The sequence below is a fragment of the Rhea americana genome, unplaced genomic scaffold, assembly GCF_003343005.1.
Source record: "Rhea americana isolate MKP2758 unplaced genomic scaffold, rheAme1 scaffold_11, whole genome shotgun sequence".
NCBI classification, from domain to species: Eukaryota; Metazoa; Chordata; class Aves; order Rheiformes; family Rheidae; genus Rhea; species Rhea americana.
Genome location: NW_028185150.1, coordinates 8,288,951 through 8,315,737, shown reverse-complemented (window position 1 = coordinate 8,315,737; position 26,787 = coordinate 8,288,951). Strand labels below are relative to the sequence as shown.

Genomic DNA, 26,787 nt, shown 5'->3' with positions numbered 1-26,787 from the left:
AGAAAGCAAATTAAAAAGAGTTGACCTGGAAGAATGTCTCATTGAATACTTCTTACTAAGTACTTCTAACATGCTGTTTCCTGCCTGCATAGGCCTGTAGCAAATGCTGCCGTATTATTCTCATTACTTAGAAAACACCAGTAATTTATAAGGAAGCTCTGAGTCTGCATAACTTACCTTTCTAGGTTATTTCAGGACTTGACTCAGCTGGGAACACCAGGATGCACACATATTTCCAACTTTTCAGTGTGAATGGATTGTAATTAGCCATGTTCATTAATAGGCAGTGGAAACAGTCCCAGAAAAAGAGTATAAACAAAGCTTTTGGCCAACATTGGAAACCACTGAAATAAGAATGTGACCCTCATATTGACAYGGAGAAGGTCAGGAGGGCAGGAGTGATCCAATTTTCACACAGAACAATTAAACAGATGATATCCAGCACAGCCTGGCAACTTGCTGATAATATCACTATTAATGGCAGACCCCTTCAATTATTCAGCTGACTGAAAACACCTGCAGTACCTACACTAAATAACACGTGTAGTGCAGAGGAGAGAAGGAAAGCGTCACAAGCAGGGGAAAGCTGCTGTCCTGGCACGGCGGGGGCTCCCTGGGCTGGAGGCTGCTGCTGGGGCCCCTCTCCCCACCCTGAGGAAGCAGGGCACAGGGTACAGCTTGGTGCTGTACCACAATCACAATTAAAAGGGGTGGCGGGACATGACCCAAAGGAAGCCTATTGCCTAAGTTGTAAAGTGAATTATGCATGAGGCGCTGCAAGGACAGCATTTGGTGTCCCCTCTGACACTGCCCTGCAGTTTGTGCCCCTCCTGCATGTTATTAAATGCTAAACGCTGCAGGAGAGGCTGCATTTTGTGAGGTTTTATCAGCAGCTTCCCCTTTCTACGGCTGCCAGCGCTGTGTGGCGGGTTTGTATGCTAACACTGGGCAGATAGGCCAAGCCATTAACTGCAAATGCTTCCYGTTCTGGGATTGGTATTTCTTCACTGGGCACCATGCGCTGCACCAGCCTGAGACGCATTATGCACGCTTGATGCCGTGGCAGATGTGCTCTGGGAGTTGCGCTTGGCTGGTGCAAGGACCCAGCGCTCGCTGATCACCGCTTCCAGCAGGTGGGCCAGTGCCCTCTTGTCCTGCGTGCCCTGCACACTTTGGACTTTGGGGCTTAATCCGAATGGTTTGGCCCATTTTTAATTATAGACAGATGTACCTAATTCTTCTTGCTTAGCAGGTTCCAAGTGTTGCCTTACCAAAAACATCAGTGCCCTATGAACATAGCATAAGCAAATTCATTTTTGGAAGTATTTTATTCCTGGGTGACCTCTGCTGTGACTTCATGTGCAGGAGAGATGATAGCTGCCAGAGCTCAATAAAGCCAAGAACCTGCGATAAYTTTTCCCTGCTCTTTTCTTTTCCTTTTTTTCTTTTAATTTTCATTGGGGAATGAAAATATGTTCACTTAATAYGTTCGCTTTTAAATTGTATAAGAAGTGTCAATTAAAGCTTAGCTGTTGTCTCTTTAGCATTTTAATCCTATGACCCCAAAAGGTTCATGGCAGTTTTCTACAGTGAGGGCTCTGATCGCGGAGGCTACCAAGGCGTGCACATGAGTTATCTTTTCCCTTCTGAAATCTTCTACTGCTTCCTCCTAGTGTATGGTTTTGCAATGACTTTTTTTTTTTTGTGTTTCTGTGTGTTTTGGATAGCACCCAAATTTAGCCTCTAGCAAAGAGCAGCCGGTTGCTGGGGCTGTGGAAACACTCTGGTTGCTAGGTGGGGTCTCCTGCACAGTGCTATAAAACCATCGCAAGAGCTCAACTCTCTTCTTGCAGGCTGTACCCTCCTGAAAAGTAGCGTTTGTGAGGCAGCAGGTAGGTTTTTGTACTTCTTTACTGTTTTTTGTGAACCTGACAAACTTTTAAGAGTTGTGCGCTTCATTTTTCAAGTGATCTGGTGCAATTTTCTGCAGGCTGGATTTGCTGGCACCAGAAGATATGGGCATATGCAGAAGAAAGATGTTCAGTTTTAAAATATTTCATATATGTGCAGGGCCTCAGATAATCATTGCTTTTTTATTGCATATAAGGAATTGAAAAAGGTAGCTTAACTGATTGAAAGTAAACTTATTGGAGTTGACTGTGTCCTATGCTTTCTTTTTCCCTTTGTAGGCTGCTGTAAAAATCTGTTTACTGCAAAACTGAAGTCACTGGGAAACAAAAGTGCTTTATATGTGATTTTTTTTTTTTTTTTTTAAGCGGTTGCTTTGACTTTAACAACAGTTCCCAGCTTTGGGACAGTGGATAAGTCCTTGCTCATGAGAATGATGAAAGTGGGGCAATATAACCTTTCAGGAATGTAACAGGAAAAATCTACTTTGTAGCTAAGAATTTGTCTAAAGCCACAGAAGTAAGAGCTGTATAATTGGAGGTTTGGTCTGCTAACACTTTCCACTGAATTTTCCAAGGGTGAGGCTGTTTTCCTCTCTGATGCTCCATTTTTATCCACTGAACTTTCTTTCTGTAAAATAAATTGTTGTGTACCTAGAGCTACTGCCTGCTTTTATGATAAGTTTTTATGATCTTAATTTACATAAAGATTCTAGTAACTAGCATAGGACTGAAATCAGAAATGATGTAGCTGCTATATGATTAAATGATGATAGAGAAATGATGAGGATGAATTTGATTTGATTTGAACTCCTGTAGCTGGGGAAGTAGTGTAAAAGTTTTARTCTTTAAATATTTTCAAAAAATAGTATTTTTTTTCCTAAAAACATTTTAGAATTTAAAGATGTCCAAATCAAGGGGGCTTTTTGCCGGGAGTGGCATTTAGACTAAAACAGACTTTGCAGTAATTCTTGGAACAGTTATGACTTTACATACAAATCTCCCTTTGATTTGTCATCCAGGCTGCAATACTGTTCATTCCAATTTGTTATGACAAAATGCATGATAATTATAATATTTTTTCAAACTGAAAAACTTTAAATTCTTATTTCCTTTTAATAGGGATGTGTAAAGATTCCAGTTTGGATAGTAGGACACATATTCTGGACTATACTTTATTAAACAGAATAACTTTGAAATAGCTGTATGGTGTGGAATAACCAGAAAGAAATGTCATCGTCTTTGATGGTGCCTTCTGTTTGTACCACTCTGTAGATCTTTTTTTTTTTCCCTGTTGATAGACTCTGATGAAAAAATATACAGAAAAGCAGTAGTTCTTTCTCTGCTCTACATAATATATATATATTCTTTTGCCTAAATTTATCTCTTTTAAATCTAGGCTYTGCTTACACAAGCTGTTTGCATTCCAGAGTGGCAAGGGTCAAAGCATTGGGAAAGGCCTCTACTCTGCTAGGGGCTGGCTGTTTCTTCCTAGATTCCTGCAGTCTTTTTGTATTAGTCATAGTTTTTTTACAAAGCAAGCAAACAACAGTTTTACATGTAAAGCGATTTCTTAACTTTCCAAGCCAGCTTAAGCAAAGTCTTTAACTCTTCTCAAGAGCATTTGTCTACTTAAGCTTCACTTTTTAAAATATAATGTTACTTGTTTTCTAGATGGAAGTAGATGGATCTACATGCCAAAGTGTCTTTATTTAAAAAGCAGAAGAAATAAAAGTTTTGTTGTTAAGACAGAGTTCTTTCACTGAATCTCTAAGTTGAATCTGAATAGGCATAAAGGCTTAAAGGCTTAATGAACCCCGTTTTGTGTTGGTTAGCAGCCCTCTGCTCCAGTCACCCCCACGAGCAGCAAAATCTCGGGAGGTGGGTGAGATTGTGGGGAGAGGCAGCAGGGCTGGTGAAGTCCGTGCCTCTCCCTGGGGCCGGCACCGCTGGCTTCCTTCCCCACGAACCTTCCGCTGTCAACCCAAATGCAGTTTTGGTTCCAGCTCTTTGCAGATCCGGAGCTGTGAAGCTGCCTCTTGCCTRTTAACTTGGAAGTGTAACCGAGCGCACGGTCTGCGACTGCGTGAGTTGACAGACGTACCCGCGTGCGTCGCTGCCCGTGACCAGGCACACAGGGCCCAGCCCGGTGCAGAGGCTGTAAAATGGCATCATCCTGCTGCATATGTGTGCAGGGCAGTTCCCTGCCACGAAATGCAGCAGGACTTCAGATGCTACAGCACTCCATCTGGTCTCATATACTTCAGCTGTCAAAACAAGGGTGGTACAGGAGTCACTAGCAGTTCAATAAAATATTGTTTTTAAGAGCAACATAAATAAACTTTTCTAGTCCTTACTAAATTACACGTGCCTAAAAGTTGGCCCTAGTCCTTTAACTTACGCCTGCTTTAAGTGACATGCAATTACAAGATCAGAACCAGCTTCCAGTTTTTCAGCAGCAGGGGCAGAGCTGAACTTTGTGCCCCCGGGGCTGAGGGAAGGGCAGGGAAGCAGGAGCTTCCGACGGAGAGGGAGCGGGGTGCGCCCTGCCTTGCCGAGRGGAGGAAAGGGTGGAGCCGGGACAGAGGGCTGGCGGGGCAGGTGGCCACCTCTTCCTGGCMGCTGGACCTGGGAATGTGCTTACAGCTTTGCCACGAATGGAAGGAGCAGCTCAGCTGCGGCACATTGCTTGGCCCTCRGAGCGAGTTACTTTGGATGGCTGATCTTTTTCCAGGACGAGTCAGCACAGTATGGGTCACAGGGTGTAAATAAAGCAAGGGTTTGCAGCACAGTCAGCATCAGTTTTAATGCTTCTGCAGAAGAGCTGCACTATATGATGTGTAACCCAGGACCTCCATTAGAATAACATACACCTAGCTGCAAACAGCATTTGGTCTCATTATGGTAGATATGTGAGGTGTTCTTCAAAGACATCCCAGATTAACAGGCAGCGTTATCTTTAATTTATTGTTTATAAGTGTACTTTAAAAGCAAGCCTCCCCAAAAGTTTCTATGGAAAAGTGTGTCTTTTTTTTTTTTTTTTTTTTTGATGAAAAGTCCATTTTGAGTAGACAACTAATACTTTATGTGATTAAAACATATTTTTTCCTCTCTGTTCTCGCACTGTTTCTGTTAAGAAATAGAATTTTCTCCACCTCAAATTTGTTGCGAAGCAACCCATCCATTACCATTGAGTGCTTGGTTTCAAGTTACTTTTCCTGCTCTTTTTCCTATTCTGCATGACATCTTGTAGAAAAGCTAAAAAGCTGACCTGATCTCTCTCTCTCCCCCCTCCCCTTCTTCTTCTTCTTCCTTTTTTTTTTTTTTTTTGTAATGGTGAAGAGCAAAAATTATTGTTTCCTCATTGCATGGATGTTGCTGTACTCTTCAGTAGAGATTGGAGAATATATATAAGAAATAGGGAATCATATAGGTGAAACTGCTTGCCTCTACTTATCTTTTTTTTTCTTAACACAATACAGCTCAGAACTCAGTAAATGATCTCAGGTGAATACTTATTTATCACTGACTTTGAACAGAATCAAATATTTAGTAAGCTATATGGACGTTTGATAATGGATAAAAACAATTGATATGTTTCTTGTAACTCTCCTTTGAAAGCCAGTGCTACCACTTAGGTATTACTGTACTAAATAAGCAAAGAGTCCAACTAGTTTAGTGTCCTATTTCTAATCTACAAGTTGTGGAAATAGCTTATAGGTGTGTGTATGAACAAGCAATTGCAGAATGTTACATCGTCTGCTAGTATCATAATCAAAAGTTATTTCTTTCCAGCAGCACAAACTGATTAATGCTTGGGAAACTAACTTCTATATTTCATAGTTTAAGAGAGGAGACTTTGCAGTGGGAAAGCATGAGGAAATAAAGATTAGTAATTTAATGCATCTCTTCCCAGAGAGTCCATCAACATGGCTATGGTAGCAGAATTTCTGAAGCAGGCATGGTTCATGGACAATCAGGAGCAGGAATGTATTGTAAGTATTATAGCTTTTTTTAGATCATCATRCTTATTTTCAAGTACTTTTCGAAGTGATTTGAAGGCATAGACCAACAAACATCTTTCATAGACTCAAGGGGGAGGAAAGATGATGGCAAAATTCTGCCAATTGGAAGCAGATCAGGATTTCATTACACATAGAATCTAAAAGGTCTCTGATAACACTCTGGTATCAAATGAAAGAATCTTTTTTGTGCACGTTTCAGTGCTAGTTACTAGTTTCTAGGCAGAGCTAGTTACTGTAATGGAAATGCTGTTCGCACTGGCTAGTCATTGATTGACTCAGGTTAAAGTAGTAATCTGATGCACAGGAGTGTGAATGTGTGGGAACACGTTCAGATGACGTACGTGGAGAAGAGGGAGATACTTGGATTGAGATACAGGAAGCCATGACTTGGAGCCCAGGAATGCAAAGGAGGAATGAATACCACTAGGATAAACACTGGTTTTCCCACCATATGGCATGCTTAGGGTGAGGGCATAGGGAAAGAGTCACTATATGTGATAAAACATCTCAAATGATCTGTACTGATACTGACTGGAAGGGATTTGAAAGAAGGGTTGATGGTGAAGAGAAATTACAAGTTAGTGTACTAGAAGGAGCCAGAGCGTCTTTATGATAAGGAAGCTGATTAGGATACTGAAATGTCTGTCATCACAGGTAAAGCAGCACACTGTGAAGTCACAGAAGATTTTGAAAGCAACTTTCATCTTGAAAAAATAGAGTATAGGAGGGAATTCCAGTAAAAAAAACTTTGTCCAACAGTGTCTTATGCATAATCCCTTGACTCCATGCCCCATCCCCCTTGTGCTTGCAGGGTCCTGAGTCATTCTTATTACAGTTGTTATAGGCAATATTTTATTTAGCTACTAAATAAATTTGTCATGGAAACTAGCACACAAATACCAGTCTGGCTAGCCTGAGATCCAGGGACTCAATGAAACCCACTTTTCTGTTGGCTTAAATGAGTCACAGTGGTGGTTTTCTTAAGTACGCAAGACACTTTTTCAAATTTGCAGTACAGTCCGTTACAATTCCTAGCGATAAAATTGTGGAGGGTGTTGACTATGTAACTGTATAACAAGTGTACAAAAAATCAGTACAGAATGCTGTATGTGAAACATGTATCCCCAAGACCTTACCATTTGCCTTGTGCTAATTAACTTTAGAGGCAAACAATTAAAAAAATGTATTCTGATAGTGGGTTGTTGAATATGAGACAAAGAGTACGACTGGTTCTAAGAAAGTGTAGATAAACTACTGTTGTGTTATAAAATGTCATATCACATTTCACGTCAAGTGAGATTTTCTTTAAATATTTTATCCAAGAATCTCAGYACATTTTTTCAGCTGCTGTCAAAGAAGGTAATGAGAACGTTGGTTAGATAGTTCTGCTGGGTTGTAAGTCCTACCAGTAACTTTTTTTTGTTATATTGACTTAGGTCAAGACACATAATCTGTCATGTAGTGGAATTCATTATCCCCCAGTTATCCTAGATTCCTTTAGACTTTGCCTAGGGAGTGTCCAGCACCTGAGACTGGTTTCACCAAAAGCAGCCAGCAGGTAATCTCTGGAGGAAATGTTTCTTACGTGTCATGTTTCAGCACTGAGTAACCAGTTCTCCTTCACTTCTTCCGAAGTCAGGCCTGGACTCTTCTTCGAGACTGAGATCGTGCATACAGGAGGTGTTTGTAATCTTAGATGTGAGTCAGCTGAGAAGCTGCTTAGTATGATTCACAGTCAATTTGCACAGGATGAGTGGGGATATTAGTAGCACTTCACTGATAGTGCCTGCAATTGTGGTTTTATAGTCTTTAAAATTTGGACATAATTGCCTAAAGTGGCAGTTAGGAAGTAGTTTTCTATGGAAGCAGACTTACTCTGAGAAATAGGCCCTCAGAGACCTAAAACAATATATGACCTACTTTCTCTTTAATAGAAGAGGTGTGAAAGGAGATAAAACCAATACATATATCATACTGCATCTGTTAAGCTATATGTAGCTACTGAACTTCATAGTGGTATTGTAAGGCAATCCTRAATACAGGGTTTATTTAAGCATATAAAACTGTCTTGCATAAATTTTCTTGGGAATGAGCATTTTTTTTCCTCCTACAGAAAAGTTCAAAAGGTGGCTCTCCAGTCCAGTCATGCCCTAACTTCGATCCATCAGCTGATGCTGCTGCTTTGGACAAAGCTATTACTGTAAAGGGTAAGAGGAGTTAAATATTTGACCCACTACATTAGGATTTTTTGTTAGGAAAATTGAGAATAGCCCTGAATAGAATACCAGAGTCAGAGGCAATGATAAGCAGGAGGTGCGATAACTTTTAAAAGCCTAACAAGACATCAAAATTTTGCCATCTGAGAAAGAATCTGAACTCTGACAACCTAACATTACATTATAATTTCAGATCTTAATGCTATATTAAAGTTCGTGCATTTGTTGAAGGATGTGTAGTAACAATTTAATTTCTAGAGAATCAAAAAGAATATAATGACACATCAAGCTAATGCTTTTTTAATTCAATTTCTATAAAATCCCTGCAAGAAGCAGTAGATATTCTGATACTATAGTATATGCTTCTGTTATGCTTCTCTCTTAAATCCACATTGGGCACTTTGGCTGTAATTTGAAACCTTTCTCAATTTGACTTGCTGACGTTAAATAAGTATGCCATCTAATGCTGTTTGTTTTATTTATTTATGCTCTAGTATAGGTTCAGCTCTCAGAACACTGYAAGGCTTTCTTATATAAAATTGTGGCAAATGCAGGTTTCTGTTCTATGAGAATCTGCTAATCAGCTTTCTCGCTATGTCACTAAGTAGACGATTGCAGTTTTTCTTTTGGTTAAACTTCAATGTGTCAAACAATCAAAATGTAACGCATTCCAGATGATAAAATATAAAAATGATGATTTGGTTAAATAGCGCATTAGAGATTGATGCAACATTTGCAAGGTATTACACATTATGTTGTTCGGTTACTTGTAGGTGTGGATGAAGCCACCATCATTGACATCTTGACTAAAAGAACAAATGCCCAGCGTCAGCAGATCAAAGCTGCCTATCAGCAATTGAAAGGAAAGGTAAATTTCTGTAGTTTATGAAAGCTGTGGCAGGGGAGGTAATACCCTGAAACTACGTTGCCGTTTGTGAGTCTTTGTACGCAGTTGCAATTATTTCTTTGGGGAAAAAAGTAATCCCGTGTTTTCAGCCTCCAGGTTTTTGAATGCCCTAATGGTGCTCTAAATCATTAGATCACTGAGAGTATAGAGAGCTTACTACCACCAGGAAGACAATCTGCTGGGAGAGAGGAGGACTTCACAGCTTCCCTCTGTGGATACTTAACAGGACAGGAGAGATGCGGGACCATAGTCCTGTTTTACTCCTACAGATGCACAGGGAGCAGTTTGCTTATTTGTTCTAGCAGCAAAACTGTTAGTTCCTGGATCCGAGAAGCCTGGAAATTACTGGATATTTCTAGAGAAGAGTTTAATTGCTCTGCATAAAGGTTCCTTTAACAAGTTTTTTCAGTTGAACATTTAACTCTAAATTGAAGTTATAATAGCACAGTTGGCACAGCGGAGTTACCGAGCCTTTGCTCCCTGGAGTTCTTTTCTTTGTAACTCTAAGTGACTTCTAAGGACCAACTTAAAACAAGTCTAACGTCTCATTTTACCCTAAATTTCTTGTGTTTCTGTTCAGAAAACCTCACGTGTGATTTCATAGCTCTTTTCTCCACAGAGAAAGCTCTATATTTTTTTCAAGGCTAAAATGAAATGTAACTTCAAAGGCACAGGGAGGCTAACACTGTGAGATTATTAGGTACCAGGTTGCTCCCTGGTACCTGGAGCAACATCAGAAGCAGACCTGTGGACACAGTACTTGCTTCCGAAGAAAGCACCTTGTCTTAGGTACCTTGACAAAGCAGGGTTATACATTGACCTTCTCACTCTTATAGCCACTGTCTACAGACACATTTGGTGAGGAAGAGAGCTGCAACTTCATGCAACAAAAAGTAGTTTTGGACATTCACTGATTGCAGGCAGAATAAAAGAGATTTTTTTTTAACTTAGATTTAAGCAGTTTAGAGCACAGTCTCAATCTCTTCTTAACTTCAGGACTTGCAGTTGTGGATAGAATGAGATTTTGCCACGGCATTTTCACTCCAATTTCCATATCCTTTAGGCAATAACCAGATGAACTAAAATGTTCTCCAAATATGTGGATTCACRCAACTCAATCACCATCATAACAGCAATATAGTAGTACCTTGTCTTAAAATACAAGTAGCCTCTTTTGAATTTGCTTCTAGTGCTGTAAATGGGTGAATGAAAACAAGCTGAATATGTACTGAAGAAAACTAACACTTCAATGAGCAGAGAGATGACAATCTATAATTCTCATGTAGATCTTTGCAATTCTGTGTAGTAGCTGAAGGAGTAATGTAGAGTAAGATTCTTTGGATGTTAAACTCATTTTTATATTGTAGCTGAATAGCACCTTTTAACCATTCAGTAGCTTAGCATGTTTTTCATTCTTCCTTTCACAGAGTCTGGAAGATGCTTTGAAAAAAGTACTGAAAAGTCACCTGGAAGATGTTGTTGTGGCTTTACTGAAAACACCAGCTCAGTTTGATGCTGAAGAATTAAGGGCCTCTATGAAGGTTGGACAAAAATCTTTATAGAAAAACTTCCCTAAAGAAAAGTAAATAATTCTCAGGGCCTGTAAGTGATACTGGACTTGCATTTTGAAGATTGTGTATTCTCTTCATTTTCTTCACATTTTGTAAAATAATGTACTGGTAATGCATGTTCTAAGAATCAGACGTAGCAGTCTCTGCTGAATTTCAGAGTTGGAGGAGATTGACTGTAAATTTTATTCCCTTAAAAGAGTAAAATCTCTTTGCTGTTTGAAAACTAGTTACTACTGTGGAGGCAGAAAGCTAGTGTGTTTACTTAGGGGGTTTCTCAAAAGTGAAAAAAAAATGTATATGCTGCTCAGTCATTTTAACACTGCTCTTGGGTACCACTGATGTTCAGTATGATAAAAAATGAATTCCAAGGGAACTGAAATAAGACTATTATATGAAAATAAGATTTTTTTTCCAATTTTTCTGTCTTTCTGCATGTGGGATCTTCAGATCCTTCTCCCTCATTTTCCTGTTCTTTCTGCTCTTCTACATTTTAAGTTTGCTGTATTAAATAACACCATTGTTATAAATTAAACTRTTTTTCAACAGGGGCTTGGAACTGATGAAGATACCTTAATTGAGATTTTGGCCTCAAGAAACAACAGAGAGATCAGAGAAGCTAGCAGATACTACAAAGAAGGTAATTCAGAGAAGGAAAAAAATGTTAATGGTATGCAGCATTGGGAGAAAATGGACAGGCTCTGTTCTTTTTATCTTCTTTTTTTATTATTTTTATTATTTTTTTTTAAGCAGTCATAACCAACAGATACTTACAAACTTAATATCTGGCATTAGAAAGCCTAGTGTGGGTCAGGCAAGTCTTCTCACAACACTATGGCAGACACATTATACTCACAGCCTCACCTCTCAATATGGGAAACTGAGAAGACATTTTAGGTGGTAAGTAGAGCTGCAAGTAGGCTTTGGTGCAGGAGAGGCCGTACTGACTTCTTCTGATCCAGAGAGATCACACTGCAAAGGAAAAGGCTGATGATTCCAGCTAGAAGCGCTGACATTTCATGGAACAGGACATGCAATTAGATGTTTTCTAGAGTGCAAGTGAAACCCAGTTGATTTTCTTCTCCCTAACTAAGCCTTGGCTGACCTCTTAAGGGCTCCCTTGCCTTGAAAAAACGCTTACTGAGTGAGTATCACAGATCTAGTTGCAAGAACTAGAGAAGGAAATTATTTGAAGAAGTAACTAAAACATAATCTTACAACTCTCACTTTGTAGAGTTTGATACGGTCGGTCTGTGTTGTCTAGTTAAATCTCACATTTTCTGAGATTATGGACTAATGTTTCCAGGAGGTTTCCATTCAGTGTGTCTCAGTTAGAAGCCCAAATTTATTGTTTAGTTTTTCAGAATTGTTTTGAGTCCTGTTGGATATACTTCAGTGCTATTTAGAGTAGTCAGAAGTTAGAAGGAAAGACAAATGGGACACAAAGTTTGAAGCTTTTTGCTATTTCACAAGCAAGTGCCTAAGACTGGGCTGTCCCCAGGACCCTTCAGAATGACTGTTGCAGCAGATTGTGGGTCTAACTACCAGTTTCACAGCACATCTCAGAAATGAGAGGGCATGTTGCAAAAAATGCTCATTCTCTTAAAACAGCAGTTTTCCTCATTTCTCTCATCTAGTTTTAACAGGCATATTTAAGTAAGAGACTAGGAAAAGAAAGGAAACAAGACAGGAATGATAACTTAAACTGTGGCTCCATTTTCACTTGATTTCAGTGCTGAAGAGAGATTTGACACAAGACATTATCTCTGATACATCTGGAGACTTTCAGAAGGCTTTGGTTACTCTAGCCAAGGTATGCTATGTTTAACATTCACTGACATTACTAACAAAAAATGTTGTCAATACTGTTAAGAAAATATGTACAGTAAATAAGAATTTATTTATTAATTTATTTATTAAGCAATTTCTATTTTCTTGCATTTTTTTTTTTACTTACATATGTTAGACCATATAAAATTGTTCTTAGAAAAACCTGTACGGATATTTTTTCAAGAGCATGTGATATTTGCTGCTGTTTATCAAATCTGCTTTTAATTCTTTTTTCATGGTAATCGTAAGCATTTAAAAAAAGTAGAAATAACATAATATCAAGTGACTAGAAGTAGAAAAAAGTGATGCTTTTAAGTAGAGAAATATACCTTTTGATGAGCTGTTAAGATAAATTTTAGTATTGTGGGAGGGTGGGAACTAACAAGTGGACAAAGTGTTCTGTGAATTGATGCTCAAAAGCCTTTCAGTTTAAACTGGAGCTGCTATGAAAAGACTCTTTGGAAATGCAATGAATGTTGGATTCCATGATTGCTGAGTATGTGTGCAAAGCTTGTACATGCACGCCAGATTGTTGACATGCTATAGTTCTGATTTACAATTTTGCTTTTAAATGACTTTGAAGGAAGCTCCATGTAGAAATTCATCAGGGAGCAAGTTGTAGCTACTGAGACATACAACTTGACACTGAGTAACAGTAATTCTTATGGGTTTTAATGTACTGTTTCTGAAAGTAGGTGCCAATGGCCTTAAAAATGTGAGCTCTAATTTATTAACAAACAAAAAATTCATAAAACTGTGCCTATTAATGTTTTGCAGTCTTAAAGCATGTACCAGAATAGCAGGCAAGAATTCTAGAATACTGTTTTTCAGTTAACTGAATGACAGTGAGAAATGATCAATTATTATTTATCTGTTTACTTAGGGTGATCGAAGTGAAAATCCTCATGTGAATGACGAGCTTGCTGACAACGATGCCAGGGTAAGATCATACTTGGTGCTCTGCAGTTTCTTCATTTCCCTTACTTGCAATTACAAACTGTGCCTGGCTGTGATGGCTACCTGCGTCTGTTGCACTGCAGACTCTTAACAGAGAATTGTACATTATGCAGTATTATTTTTCATCAAGAGATATCATTTTCCAAGGCTGACATAAGCTCCATCAGCTAAAGAAAATCTTTAACCCATAAAATACCTAGTTTCAGTAAGGTTTCTGCAAGATACCTTCTAGTGCATTAAAGGATGTAGATTGTAGGAAGTAGAGTTGTAGCAGGAGAAATTAGGCACATTTTTTCTTATGTATAAAATAAATAAAGTTTTCCARTTGAGGGACAAAGTTGTAGGTTTAAAAACCAGCTACCATACCTTGACCGCTCTGAACTCCACAGTATATCAGCTGTACCTATTGCTTTTCAGTGGTGTGCTTTTCAAGATTATTGAGAGCACAACATAGTAATTTTTGAAATGATTCTAAAATAAACAACTGATCTTTCTCATACTTTCATCTACATTAGTATGACTTTTTGTTKAAATCTTCGTAAAACTTAGCAATCTATCCTTTTTCCTTCCTCTATCCTAAAGTTTTCACTTTAAAATATGCAAAACTACTATAATTCAAAATTATGTTGGCTTTAAATAAATTTTTAAAAGACCAACCACAAAAGAGCTCACTGAGCAATATTGTTCTTGTTGCTGCGGTATAAGATGTTTAGTTTTTGTCATCAGTCCTAGGTTTGAGAGACAGTAGCTTAATGCCCTATATAGACACTAAAGTTGAATAAAGTTTCTCTTGGTCTAACGGGCTTCATTACTGGTGTCTAGAAAAAGTGTTAAATATTCTTTGCTGCAGTGTGGAGGTCTTCAATTATTATTTCTGGAGAGGTTTGAGGAGGTGGGGAAAATAAAGGAGATTGATTCGTTTATTCTCACTTTTCATTAAAGTAATCTCTGAGAGGAGAGGGATTGCTTGGTATGTAAGCTTCTCCTTTGCATTTGTCCACTTAATAGCAGAGCTGATTTTGTTTGTCTGAAAAGCCTTTTGAAAGCCTGCTAGTCCTGCACACCCACATAGAGCGTGGCATATCACCATGCATGAAAAATTATCTTCACTCAAGGAGGTAACATACCCAAGAGAGGTAGATGGTAATTCTAAAAAAGCCTGAAAATGCAACTTGTAGGTGTATAGTGCTCTCTAGGTGCTATTATGCCAGTGAAATGTGAAGTATTACTTGATAGAGTTAGAGTTAGTCTGAGGCTGTGCAGAATTTTGTATCTTGATGCAGGTTGTATCAAGGACTAYAGTTCACTATAGACAGGCATTTGCCTACCTTTGGCTGGTAGCCTTAGAAGTACATTATTTCTGTTTAGTTTTCCCTGTATTAACGTTAACTTTACTGCCTTCTTTTCTTTMTGACAGGCCTTATATGAAGCTGGAGAGAAAAGAAAAGGAACTGATATTAAYGTGTTTATTACTGTTCTTGCAACAAGAAGCTACCCTCATCTTCGAAGGGGTAAGTTCGATGAAACTTTGTACCTAATGGGAATTGTATTTTGAACATGGCCTGCTCATTCGTTGAGAGATTGTKTAGATTCCCAAGATGCAATTCTGCCTGCTGCAAAGCTCTGTGTAATTGGAGATCGTCTTGCTGATCTAAGGATAAGGTTAGCATCTTCATACCAGTGATGAGCAATATCACTTAAGTTGTTAACAAATCTATTCCTGAAAAGCATCCCAAGGCTAATGATCGCAAAACCAAAGGATCAGGATTCTTCAGGCTGGAGTTGTGAATGCTCCCCAGCCAGTTTATCCTAGGTGGGGAGATACCACCTTATGATGCAGGCTCCAGTGGAGTCACTGGACCACCCTTTTCCCTACCAATGGCAATATGAATCCTGCTATCCACAGTCCTGTTTCTCATGCTGATTCCAAGCGTACAACAACACTGCTCTTAACATTGTGCTTTCGGAGTAAAATGAGAAATACAGCCTACAACCAGTAGGCAGTATTTTTGCAGCAGTGAGGGCAAAAAGAGGAAGAGACACAGCAGGGCAAATACTGTGTATTCATCACTATTCACTTAATTTTCTTCCTTTACTTAGTCTTCCAGAAGTACACCAAATACAGCCAACATGACATGAACAAGGTACTGGATTTGGAACTGAAGGGTGATATTGAGAACTGCCTTACTGCCCTTGGTAAGTGGTTCTGCGGCTAGTAACCCAAAATACATATTGACCGTAAGATTTTTTTTTTTTGGTTTTTGTTTGTTTGTTTGTTTGTTTTTTCTTTGCTTCTTGCATACTCTCTCTAATAGCAAACCCTTCTAGTTTTATCCAGCTTCACTGAGAAGCTTGTTAGATAAAATCTGGTGTGGGAAAATCTAGTTTGAACACAGCGATTTAACTGAGTTACTTAAAGTCAGTTAAAGTGGGTGAATGGATAGAATTATCTCTCCTGACATGTAAAAGGGTCTTACAAAGAGAATAGTCATGTCATGGACAGAGGAAGATTTCTGCAGGAAGTCACTGTACAAAAAAGACCTGCCAGAACTAAGACTATTTGCATCAAAAATTAGATAGTTTTGGATGCATCCTCAAGAAATAAAACTGAAACAAGTCTTCCTCTAGATCTTATTTTCAAAAAACATTTATGGTATGTGATGAATAAAAGTGTGACAGTTTCCCTTCTGAGGTTTTGTTCAAGCAGGTATTCTTGTAAAGGTTCATGGTGAACCTRTATATTAAGACTACTGTTGCCCATGAACAATATAAATAATAACAAAGTGAGGCACATGGCATTATTTAGGGGAAGGATAAGGGGCAGAGGGCAAGATCAATACCATGATCTAGTCCAGTGATAGATGTTGTTGTACCCCTTCTCTGAGGTGTTATGAATTTGGCCTTTTACCTGAACACTGGTGCCACCTGGAAACATTATGGATGATGCTCTCCAGCTAAACTTGGTAGGCATGCTTTGAATACAAAAATCAGTCCCATCGGATCTTTTTTAATCTCATAGGTAGTGGATAGGAAGCAATTAAAATAATTTGGTTTACAAAACATCAGAACATAGCCCCAGGCTTTGCAATGGAGAAAACAAATGCTTTCACATTCTTCAGACTTTTTCTTACTTGTTACATACATGTCAGATGTAATGTTATCTCACTGTTTCATTACAGTGAAGTGTGGCACAAGCAAGCCAGCTTTCTTTGCTGAAAAACTCCACCTGGCAATGAAGGTAATCTAGATCAAGAGTTTCTGTTTGTGGGCAAGGGGTGCTTTTTAAACTGAAAAATAATAACCTGGTGAGAACTCTCTTAAGTTCTTTGCATGAGAAAAAGGACTGCAGGAAGAAATTCAGGATATTTATCTACCTCTTTTGCTTCCTTTCTTTGAAATTTCTGAGTCTTCTTCCATGGGAGGAGCTGTCTGTTTGCTATAGTGTATTCAGGAAGGCATCTGCACATCCATGAATGTATCTGTTACTCTAGACAGTGGCTGAGAGTTAATTGACACTTTTATTTTTTCTTTATGAAACCATGAAAATATTAAAGATAAATAAATGGGAAAGCAATTCCAGAACTGAGGTGGACCCCTAATGAACCTAGACTTTGACTAGAGATTTGAGGTCCCTGTGACAAATTGGGAACATGAGTTGAGTGATGTTGTCTGAACTTACAAAACTAGAACATTTCCTAGTATATATATTAATTTATGTAAATCCTGTGAGTGGGTTAGGAGCAGGACATGAAAAACTGAGCGTATCATTATGAAAATGGAATGTCATTCATTGCACTCCTTAAAAAAAAAAAAATCTAAAACGAAACAGTGAAGTCTAGGTTGTCTTTGGTGGCAGGCAAGCACAGTGAAGGACTTGCCTCTTTTCTGAAAGCAGCTGTTGTAAAGGGAAATCCTAGGTCTGCAGCTGGTAGAGGTAACTTGTGATCAGTGAATTTATGTTGGTTGGGAATGGAAAGGGGGATATGAAAGGGGCAGGGATAGTATGGGGTCTGGACTCTGTACTCCCACAGATAGGGATGATGGATTAACATACAAAACCTTAATTTAAGAAGACACTTCAGTCTAAGTAGTCTCATTTTTTTGCTTTTATCAGGGCTCTGGAACACGGCACAAAACACTTATCAGAATCATGGTTTCACGCTCTGAGGTGGACATGAATGAGATCAAAGGCTATTACAAGAGACTGTATGGTGTCTCTCTCCGCCAAGCCATTATGGTAGGTTTTCTCTTGGGTGAACTATGAAGAAAAACAGTTGGATGATTTAGGAGAGCCAATAAGAGATTTGTTACCTCTTCTCCTCCTCAGTCATGAGTTCATCCTGAGTACCTCATGGTAGCTATAATGTTCTCAGTGATCCTTGTACTGGTAGAACTAATTCATTCTCTGGGGAGATTGTTTTCATCACAAAACCTATACCAATTAGCTATTTGTGGTACCTGTCTCAGGATGTCGTCTTACAGTAGAGGTTAAGTGTTATTTAGAGACCATGCTGTGCCCTAATGCCAATGTTTATGCAGGCATAAGGTACATTGGCAAGAGAATGGCCACCACTGCAGTGACAGCAGCTCTCTGGGAGATGTTTGGTGTCTCTGGCTCTCTGCAGTACTCATGAGAATATCTTTTTAATTTGATACTTATTTATCCTGCTTTCCAGCTCATTTAAATAAGTTACACCAACAAAAATAACTTCTGAAAGGGTTCAGGCCACTCAGTGTATTTTCTAGAAAATTTAAACCAAATTTAAATTTACAATTAGAAGTCTAAACTTGTAAAGCAGCTTTGTGTAGACAACACTAAAGAAATAGTCTTGACTGGGGCGGAAATATGCTCCCTACATGCTCTAAAGCTCACTAGTAATTTTTGGTAACATTTGCTACTTTTTCAGTTAAGTAGCAAAGGTGCTACTTCATTCTTCCTTCATAACTGTAGGCGAGCTGTCATTTGGGATGTAATTACATACCTCATCTTGGTCCAAAGTGATGACTGTGTCCAAATGGCTTGATGCCTTGCTTGGCTATACTATGTAATTCTTAAGTTTCTGCAAGATAGATTCAAATTTGAGAAACATTCAGCTAAATAAGAGATTTGGGGATAAATCCAATATCATTTGATGAAATCTTAACCTCTGAGATAATTTTAGATAAAATGTGTATGTGTTACCCTGCTTGGGAAGTGGGTAAGACTAGACGGTCTCTACAGGTCCTTTCCAGCCCCACCTGTTCTTTGCTTCTGTATAGTGTTTTAATGCACTTTGGACATCACAGGTCAAGGGAGGCATTTTCATTTTACTGAAGGAGAGCTTAAACTCCTGGACAGAAGTCTTCTGTGGTTCACTTCTTCATGCAATAAGGCCTATTAGATTTTTTTTGTTGGTCTTCTCTAGCTTGGCCCCAATCTGGAAATGTATGTGTTTATTTCTATGTGGCATGAATATTTCAGCTTTACTGAAGGTACTCAGTTCAAGGTCAGCCTGTGAATAACATTTATGTTTATTTAGGTAAAGGATTGAGATTTAGACCAAGTATACTGAATGTCTAGAGAAATTGTTTTAATTTGAGACCATTACCCTAACAATTGTATTTCTTTTTTACTTAAACTGGCAGGATGAACTCAAAGGAGATTATGAAACCATCCTTGTAGCTCTGTGCGGAAGTGATAACTAATAATACACTCCAGCCCTGTTACTGATGATCTTTATCTTTTCCTTAGCTGTCTATAAATAAAGTATGTGCTATACACATTGAGGTTTCTCTGGAGTGGTATTTAGTCCACCTGTTTTATCTGGAAAACCTGTAACCTGGAAAGTGTTTTTTTTAATATCTTTGTTCTGTATGGCATGAATATCTTTTTACCATTATCTATCCAAAGCCAAAGAATGCTCTCAAATTTCTGTTTGCTTGATTAACCATGAAAATGCAAAGTTTTTATCTAAGTAAAGCAAATGAACTTTTAAAAATAAATTAACCTGTGAGACACTTACTATGTCCTTTGGTACTTTTCTACATTTAATAATAAGTTTTCTGTATAAAGTACCTGAGAGAAATATCAGCAAATGATTTAATCATCAACAAAGTATAACAACTTCATGTAGTATGGCTGAACCTTTCCATTTCATTTCAGCTAAGGTGCATGCAAACCAGATGTCAAAAAAAAAACTGAAGATATTTGTTAATAAATATTATCTTTATGGAAAAACTAATGACACCTCTGGCTTTGTTGTTGTTGTTTAAATTTCAGAATAAAAAAACCTGCTGTGCTTTGTACATAATAATAAAATGAATTGAAAAATCTCTTAATAGACCATGTAAGACGTTATCTTTTTTTTTGGTGCATTATGTGATTTTTTCTTTTTTTTTAATCTCCAGTGTGAAAAAACTATTTTCACTGCTACTGATCTGGACAGGGTTTGTGCATGGGGTTACTGTTGCTGTTCTGCTAGAGTGAGCCAGAATGTGCTAGAGTGTACAAATGAGCTAATCAGAGCCCCCAAGTGCAGCAGTGGAATTCAGCATTTCTCATCAGCTCTTCATGTACAAACATGCCTGGTCTTTATAATAGTGTCCGCCAGCTACTCGTTTGAGCAGTAGCATCTTAAACCATGGCTTATGTTAAAGTTTACAGAGTCTCTGCATTTCATATTGTCATGGCCTAGAATAATGGAACTACATCTTTGGAAAAAAAGTGATGTCCTATTCTAGAAGAAACATGGGATTGTATCTTGGTCTTACTGGAGCTGGAGGGAAAACTCCACTTGCCTTCCACAGGGTCAGGTTTTTGTCTACCACAGCTATATACCCAAGAGTTATACACCCAGGTTACCACAGTTTATCCTGTTGATGATCAGTGTTGTCCTCATAGGGTAAGTGGAATAGAGGGATTCAGGGTGAAGTAGTTCTTGGAACAAATACATGGTAGTCATCAGTTAAAACAAAACAACAAACATACGCACAATATTGTGTACTGGGAGATCTGTTTGATCAAATGACAAGCTTCAGATAGAACAAAATTAAAAAACAATTGGCACGTTTCGAGTGGCACGAGCAATAGAAAAAGTTTCTCAAAAAGCAGATGTCTGGYGAATTCACTGCCCCAATACTGTAGCCCGTAATGAATAGTAAAGTTTAGCTGTGGTGGTCAAAGTAAAAGGGTAATTGAAAGGAATATCTCAAAATGAATATGGGATGAAGATAGTGTTTTGGTGTTCTTTGGCAGAATGCTCTTCCTTTCTCACTAAACAACAAAATTTATAGTAGGGAATGATTAAATGCAACTGTAGTTTCTTTTTGATCTTGTACCAATAATCACAAGTATTATGTGTACTTTGCTATCATCTTTCACATGAAAGACAGCCTAGTAAAAGTGAAGAAAATTTAATTAGAGGATTTTGATATGCCACCTATGTTGCTGGCTGACTCTTGGACAAGTAGAAAAACACAGCAGATCTGTACTCTTTTAATAAGTCATAACCAGTTAGCTTGTAACCAGCACTTTATGAGGCCTAATGGGGAAACCGTTCTTGCTTCAGTTTTCATAGTCGTTGTGAAATTCAGAGGTGCTGTAGTTATACACAGAAAAAGAATTTGGTTTCATCAACACAGAAAAGAGCTATATTTCAAGGTTCTGCTCACTGTGGTAGCCAAAAGATGCAAGAATCCACGTACACTTTCCTCCTCCTCTCAAGGGAAAGGCTACTGTAGCTCTTTAAAAATAACTTCCAATTAGCTTTAGGAATGTTAGAAAAATTCGATTTACTTGACCTTTTTTATTGACTTCAAGAAGGGATCAGTAGTCTCATGTTCTCTTTGAGAGCCCTACCTATTTAACTTTGAAATGCAAACAAGTGAKTATCTGGATTTCTCATTTACAGTAAATGAGATGATGCGAAGTATAATATACCAATAATAGAAAAAATGGTAGTTTTGCAGGACTGAGCAACAGAAGAAAATGAGTACATTACTGCATTCCTAACAGTTCTCCTAATTTTAAGATATCTTACTAGAATTCCATGTCTCCTAGCTAGAGCCAAGAATAGCTCCACCTTGGCTGTAATGTTTGTATCTGTTTCCACATATGGCAATTGCTGACCCATTACTAATGCTCTAGCACATAAGAGGAGGGATTGCTAGAGGTCTGCAAAGAGGTGGGTTGATGGGGAGTCACAGGTTTGCTGCCACCACAGTCCAGCCATGTCCCCCTAGCTCTTCACTGCTGTCTGAGAAGCATATGGTGCTGTAAAGAGAGGTGCAACTTTCACGTAAATCATGTTCTAGTATAGRCTGATAATTTTCAAAATATTATTTTAAGGTCAAACAAGGTATGACCACATGGTCGTTTCACAAGTGGTTTTAATGTTATGATGGGTTTATGCCTTTCCTTATTTTCATGGGAGATTTGCAGCCAACTATTATGGTCCAGAAACTTCATAGAATCACAGAATCAGTAAGGTTGGAGATCTCTGGAGATCATCTAGTCCAAACTCCCCGCTCAAGCAGGTGTTCAAGCAGGGTCACCTAGAGTATGTTAGACAGGGTTGCATCCAGGCAGGCCTGGAAGATCTCCAGAGAAGAAGGCTCCACAGCCTCTCTGGGCAACCTGTGCCAGTGCTCYGTCACTCTCMCAGGGAAGAAATTCCCCCTCACGGTCAGGCGGAACTKCCTGTGSTTCAGTTTTTGCCTGTTGCTTCTTGTCCTGTCACACAGGGCAACTGAAAAGAGTTTGTCCCCATCCCCTTGACACCCTCCCTTCAGGTACTTGTACACATTGGTAAGATCCCCCCTCAGTCTTCTCTTCCCCAGGCTGAAGAGGCCCAGCTCTCACAGCCGTTCCTCATAGGGCAAATGCTCCAGCCCTCTGATCATCTTTGTAGCCCTACGCTGGACTCTCTCCAGTAGCTCCATGTCTCTCTTGKACTGGGGAGCCCAGAACTGGACGCAGTACTCGAGATGAGGCCTCACGGGGGCTGAGTAGAGGGGCAGGATCACCTCCCTCCACCTGCTGGCAACACTCTTCCCAATGCACCCCAGGATACTGTTGGTCTTCTTGGCCACAAGGGCACATTGCTGGCTCGTGGTCAACTTGTCATCCACCAGCACTCCCAGGTCCTTCTCTGCAGAGCTGCTCTCCAGAAGGTCAGCCCCCACAGCATGTACTGGTGCCTAGGGTTATTCCTCCCTAGGTGCAGGACTCTGCACTTGCCCTTGTTGAACCTCGGGAGGTTCCTCTCTGCCCATCTCTCTAGCCTGTTGAGGTCCTTGTCAATGGCAGCACAGCCCTCAGGTGTGTCAGCCACTCCTCCCAGCGTGGTATCATCAGCAAACTTGCTGAGGAGGCACTCTGTCCCCTCATCCAGGTCGTTGATGAAAAAGTATTGAGCCCTGGGGGACGCCACTAGCCACAGACCTCCAACTAGACTCCACGCCACTGATGATGACCCTCTGAGCTCTGCCTTTCAGCCAGTTCTCAATTCACCTCAYTGTCCACTCGTCTAACCCACACTTCCTGAGCTTCTCTAGGAGGATGTTATGGAAGACGGTGTCAAAAGCCTTGCTGAAGTCAAGGTGCACAACATCCACTGCTCTCCCCTCATCTACCCAGCCAGTCCTTCCATCAGAGGAGGCAATCAGATTGGTTAAGCAGGATTCCCCCTTGGTGAATCCATGCTGACTACTCCTGATCACCTTCTTTTCCTCCATATGTCTGGAGATGACATCCAGAATGAGCTGTTCCATTTCCTTTCCAGGGATAGAGGTGAGGCTGACCGGCCTGTACTTTCCTGGGTCCTCCTTCTTGCCTTTCTTGAAGACTGGAGTGACATCGGCTTTCTTGCAGTCCTCAGGCACCTCTCCAGTTCTCCAGGACCTTTCAAAGATGATGGAGAGCAGCTTGGCAACAACATCTGATTCTATGATTCTATGATCTGCCAGCTCCCTCAGTACCTGTGGGTGCACCCCATCCGGGCCCATGGATCTGTGGATGTTTTGCCTGCCCAGAAGGTCTCTAATCCTATCCTCAACCATAGGAAAGTCTCCCCTTCTCCAGACTTTCTCCCTCGCATCCAGGCTGCAGGATTCCTGAGGGCTGCCCTTAGCAGTGAAGACTGAAGCAAAGCAGGCATYCAGTAATTCTGCCTTCTCTGTATCCCTTGTCACCAGGGCCCTCGCCCCATTCAGTAGCGGGCCCACGTTTTCCCGAGTCCTCCTCTTGCTGCTGATGTATTTGAAGAAGCCCTTCCTGTTGTCCTTGACATCCCTGGCCAGACTCAATTCCAGCTGGGCCTTAGCCTTCCTCGCAGCATCTCTACATACTCTGCATTCCTACAATCCTCCCAAGTAGCCTGTCCCCTCTTCCATATTCTGTGTACTTTCTTCTTCTGTATGAAAACTTCTTCAAGTACTGTGAAGAACAGGACTTAGAATCAACCATTTCACCCTGAAAAGGGCTTCCTGGAGGTATGGGTGGAAAGGAAGGCTAGTTCTAAGCTTAACATTTACGGGTTTCAGTAGTAGTAACACTAATGGCTGGGTGGTTTCCTGTCAAGGACCCTCCTTGTACTAAGGGCTATGCTACAGGATCAAGTGGAAAGAGAGAGAGAGAGAAGTAAACAGACAAGTACAAATACAGTAGATTTTTCTATTCAAATTAATAAGACAGAGCAGTGTAAGTGAAGCTCTGAACATAAGCTACTCCAATCAGAATATTTGTAAGGGCAGCCTACAAGCTGATGTCAAGCAAACAAAAGCCATTTGGATCCTATTTGGTTTTATCTTTCTGYTTAGCAAAGGACAGAATTCACTGCAGGTGAGTTTGAAATATAAGTTACTAAGGACTTCATTCAACAGGATGCTTTTTTCTGTGTTAAACTTTAGGCACGGTTTTGTCTCTAGAAGTCTACCAAGGAGGCATATTTGCACATTTTCTGTAGCTATTCCCTAATCAATATTAGAAACTAAGTGCTAGCACAAGTTAAAATGAGAGAAAGGAAAAGATATTTTAAAGCCTTTCTAAATTTCTCTCAAAAATAAAACAAAAATGCACCACACCAATTCAAATGTATTTAGGCTGTGAATAACTACGCAGTGTTGAAGTTCTTGGGGTTCTCCTGTTTCCCTGTCACTGTGAATGTTCTTGTGATTCTTCTGTCTTTACCCTGATGAAACAAATGATAAATACACAGGAAGCTACAAAAAGGACTCTGGCGTTTCCGGATGGTATTTCCCATCTTTTGAGCTCTACTGCCATCTTGTGAGTAAGTTACGAACAAGGACAAGGAAAGGACACATTACAACTGAAATTCAGCCTCAGTCAGACAGAAATCTTATTCATACATTACTTTCCAAGCAGTTTGAGTGGTAACAACTGAAACAGTTGAGCTTATTGTGGAAGATGGAACTTTTTCTGTATCACTTTTTTAGAGTTCTGGCTTCAGAAGGACAGAAGGTKGGGGGGAAAGCAAACTAGAACTAAGTGATGAGTTCTTAATAGAGATACAGACAGGTTTTTCAGAGCATCGAGATGGAGAACTATTGGAAACGCGAAACATTGTGCACCAAATGTACATCAGGATAATTCTACTTCTGTAACTGAGAAATGCTGGCTTCTGTCAAATCCCGCTCTCGAAAGAGACACTCACCAACCTGATGCTCTGCCTTGTTTGATATGAAGGAAGCTGTGAGCAGAGATGATCAGGAGATTATTTTCAGCACGTTTGGGCAACAGTGGGTATAAGAGAGCAGGAGTGAGCTTGTACGAGCTACCATAATAGAAGGTGTTATGGCAAAGTGATGCAGCTAACCAGCCCTGTACATTTGCTGAGGTTAAGGAAAGGCTGAGGTGTTTTTGCAAATGCAACTCATTTGTTTCATCTTCATTCCCAAAGGTGGCCTGGATGTTCTCTGTTGCTTTTTACCATCTTTATATGTTTCTGTTTTGATTATACCATTGAAAGAAGGTGCCCCCAAAAGTCTTTGAAAATCTGGGCTTTATTTTTTTAATTTCTTGCCTCGCCCTCTGTTAGGATAATTCCATCATTCAGCAATACCAGTGGAGACAGACTAAATACATTGATTGTAAGGGATTCAGATATTACAAAACTGGTTGTCACTCACCATAGCTAGAGAGGTGACCATTACCATATTTAATGTTATTTTGAATACTATTTTTTACACATTGGAGGATCATGATGTTTCTGGATTTTTCTGAATAAATGCATTAGTTCTTCTTAGTTCTTTGATCGTAGCATGTGGAGATTTTCATTGAATTGTTTGCTGTGATACTAATATAGGTTTCTTGAACAGTTGCAGTTAATTAGTACKGTGTAATGTGCTTTTGTGTGATTCTATGAACAGTAATCTGCATCTTCAATTATATTTGCAGTGTCTATTTCAAACTCCTCTTAGTTCTGTCTTATTAACTATATTAAATGATTGTGGACTGCTATCAAAATGGCCATTTGACTTTTCCAGATTGTTGATAAATGTAAGAAGCAACATTAGAAACAAAAAGTTGGGATTTCTCGTTGCTCTATCTGTTTTGAAAATTCCACATGTTTTTTTTTCTTTTTCCATCTCTTACCATATTCTGACCTATGCTAGAATTTCACTTTTCAGCTAGTGACAACTTTAATTTCTTATAAATCTCCTGAAAGTCCGTGCCAGACTTTAGCAAGTCCAACTGAATTGTAAACCTTCTTCTGCTATTTTACAGGTAAGATAAAGCTGGCCGGATAACAAATTCRCATTTGCTTTGTGGAGTTATCCTTGTTTGATGCTGCAGATTATTAGATTTTTTTGTTTGTTTTTAGATTTTGTGTATATTTTAGTTTGATTTTAACTAAAATTTCAACTACTATAGAATATTCAAGAAATAAATTTTTCTGATTTATGAATTATGATTGTTTTATTTCCAGTTTTCTTTATTCTGAAGGAGAAATSGGTAGGAATAAGCACCATAAATTATTGGTTATACTTAAAAATATTGTTCTGTTCTTCAGAAAATATTGAGGGGATAGATTTTTTTCAATAATCTCTGAAATTATCAGTATGTGGAATTACTTGAAATGTATTAAGTTTGCTTCTGTCTAGTTGGGGGAAATGACATTAACTTCTGAATTGTCTCAGAAATATAATATTTGACCTTATAGCAAATGGAAAATCTTGTTAATCTATTGTACMTTAACCAGACCTGGGAACAATTTTTTTTTTTAATATCAAATGCAGATATAAAGACACATGGAAAATTACCAAAACTCACATAATTTCACTCCATCAACTGCAAATCTTAATATTGGTAATTTAGCATTTCRAATTAATTTCATCTATGTGTGTTTTTAACATCTTAGTAATAAGAAAAAATATTCA

At 39.1% G+C, this 26,787-nt stretch overlaps 1 protein-coding gene across 1 annotated transcript; it reads left to right on the top strand.

The window, feature by feature from the left end:
* Positions 1–1,791: 1,791 nt before the first annotated feature.
* ANXA1 (annexin A1) lies at positions 1,792–19,728 on the top strand. Its single transcript, XM_085313655.1, has 13 exons — positions 1,792–1,892; positions 5,824–5,902; positions 8,046–8,139; positions 8,922–9,016; positions 10,483–10,596; positions 11,173–11,263; positions 12,357–12,436; positions 13,337–13,393; positions 14,828–14,921; positions 15,511–15,606; positions 16,590–16,648; positions 17,525–17,647; positions 19,036–19,728. Exons 2-13 carry the CDS (start codon positions 5,837–5,839, stop codon positions 19,093–19,095), a joined length of 1,029 nt encoding a protein of 342 aa, XP_085169781.1. The 5' UTR covers positions 1,792–1,892; positions 5,824–5,836; the 3' UTR covers positions 19,096–19,728.
* Positions 19,729–26,787: the final 7,059 nt, after the last annotated feature.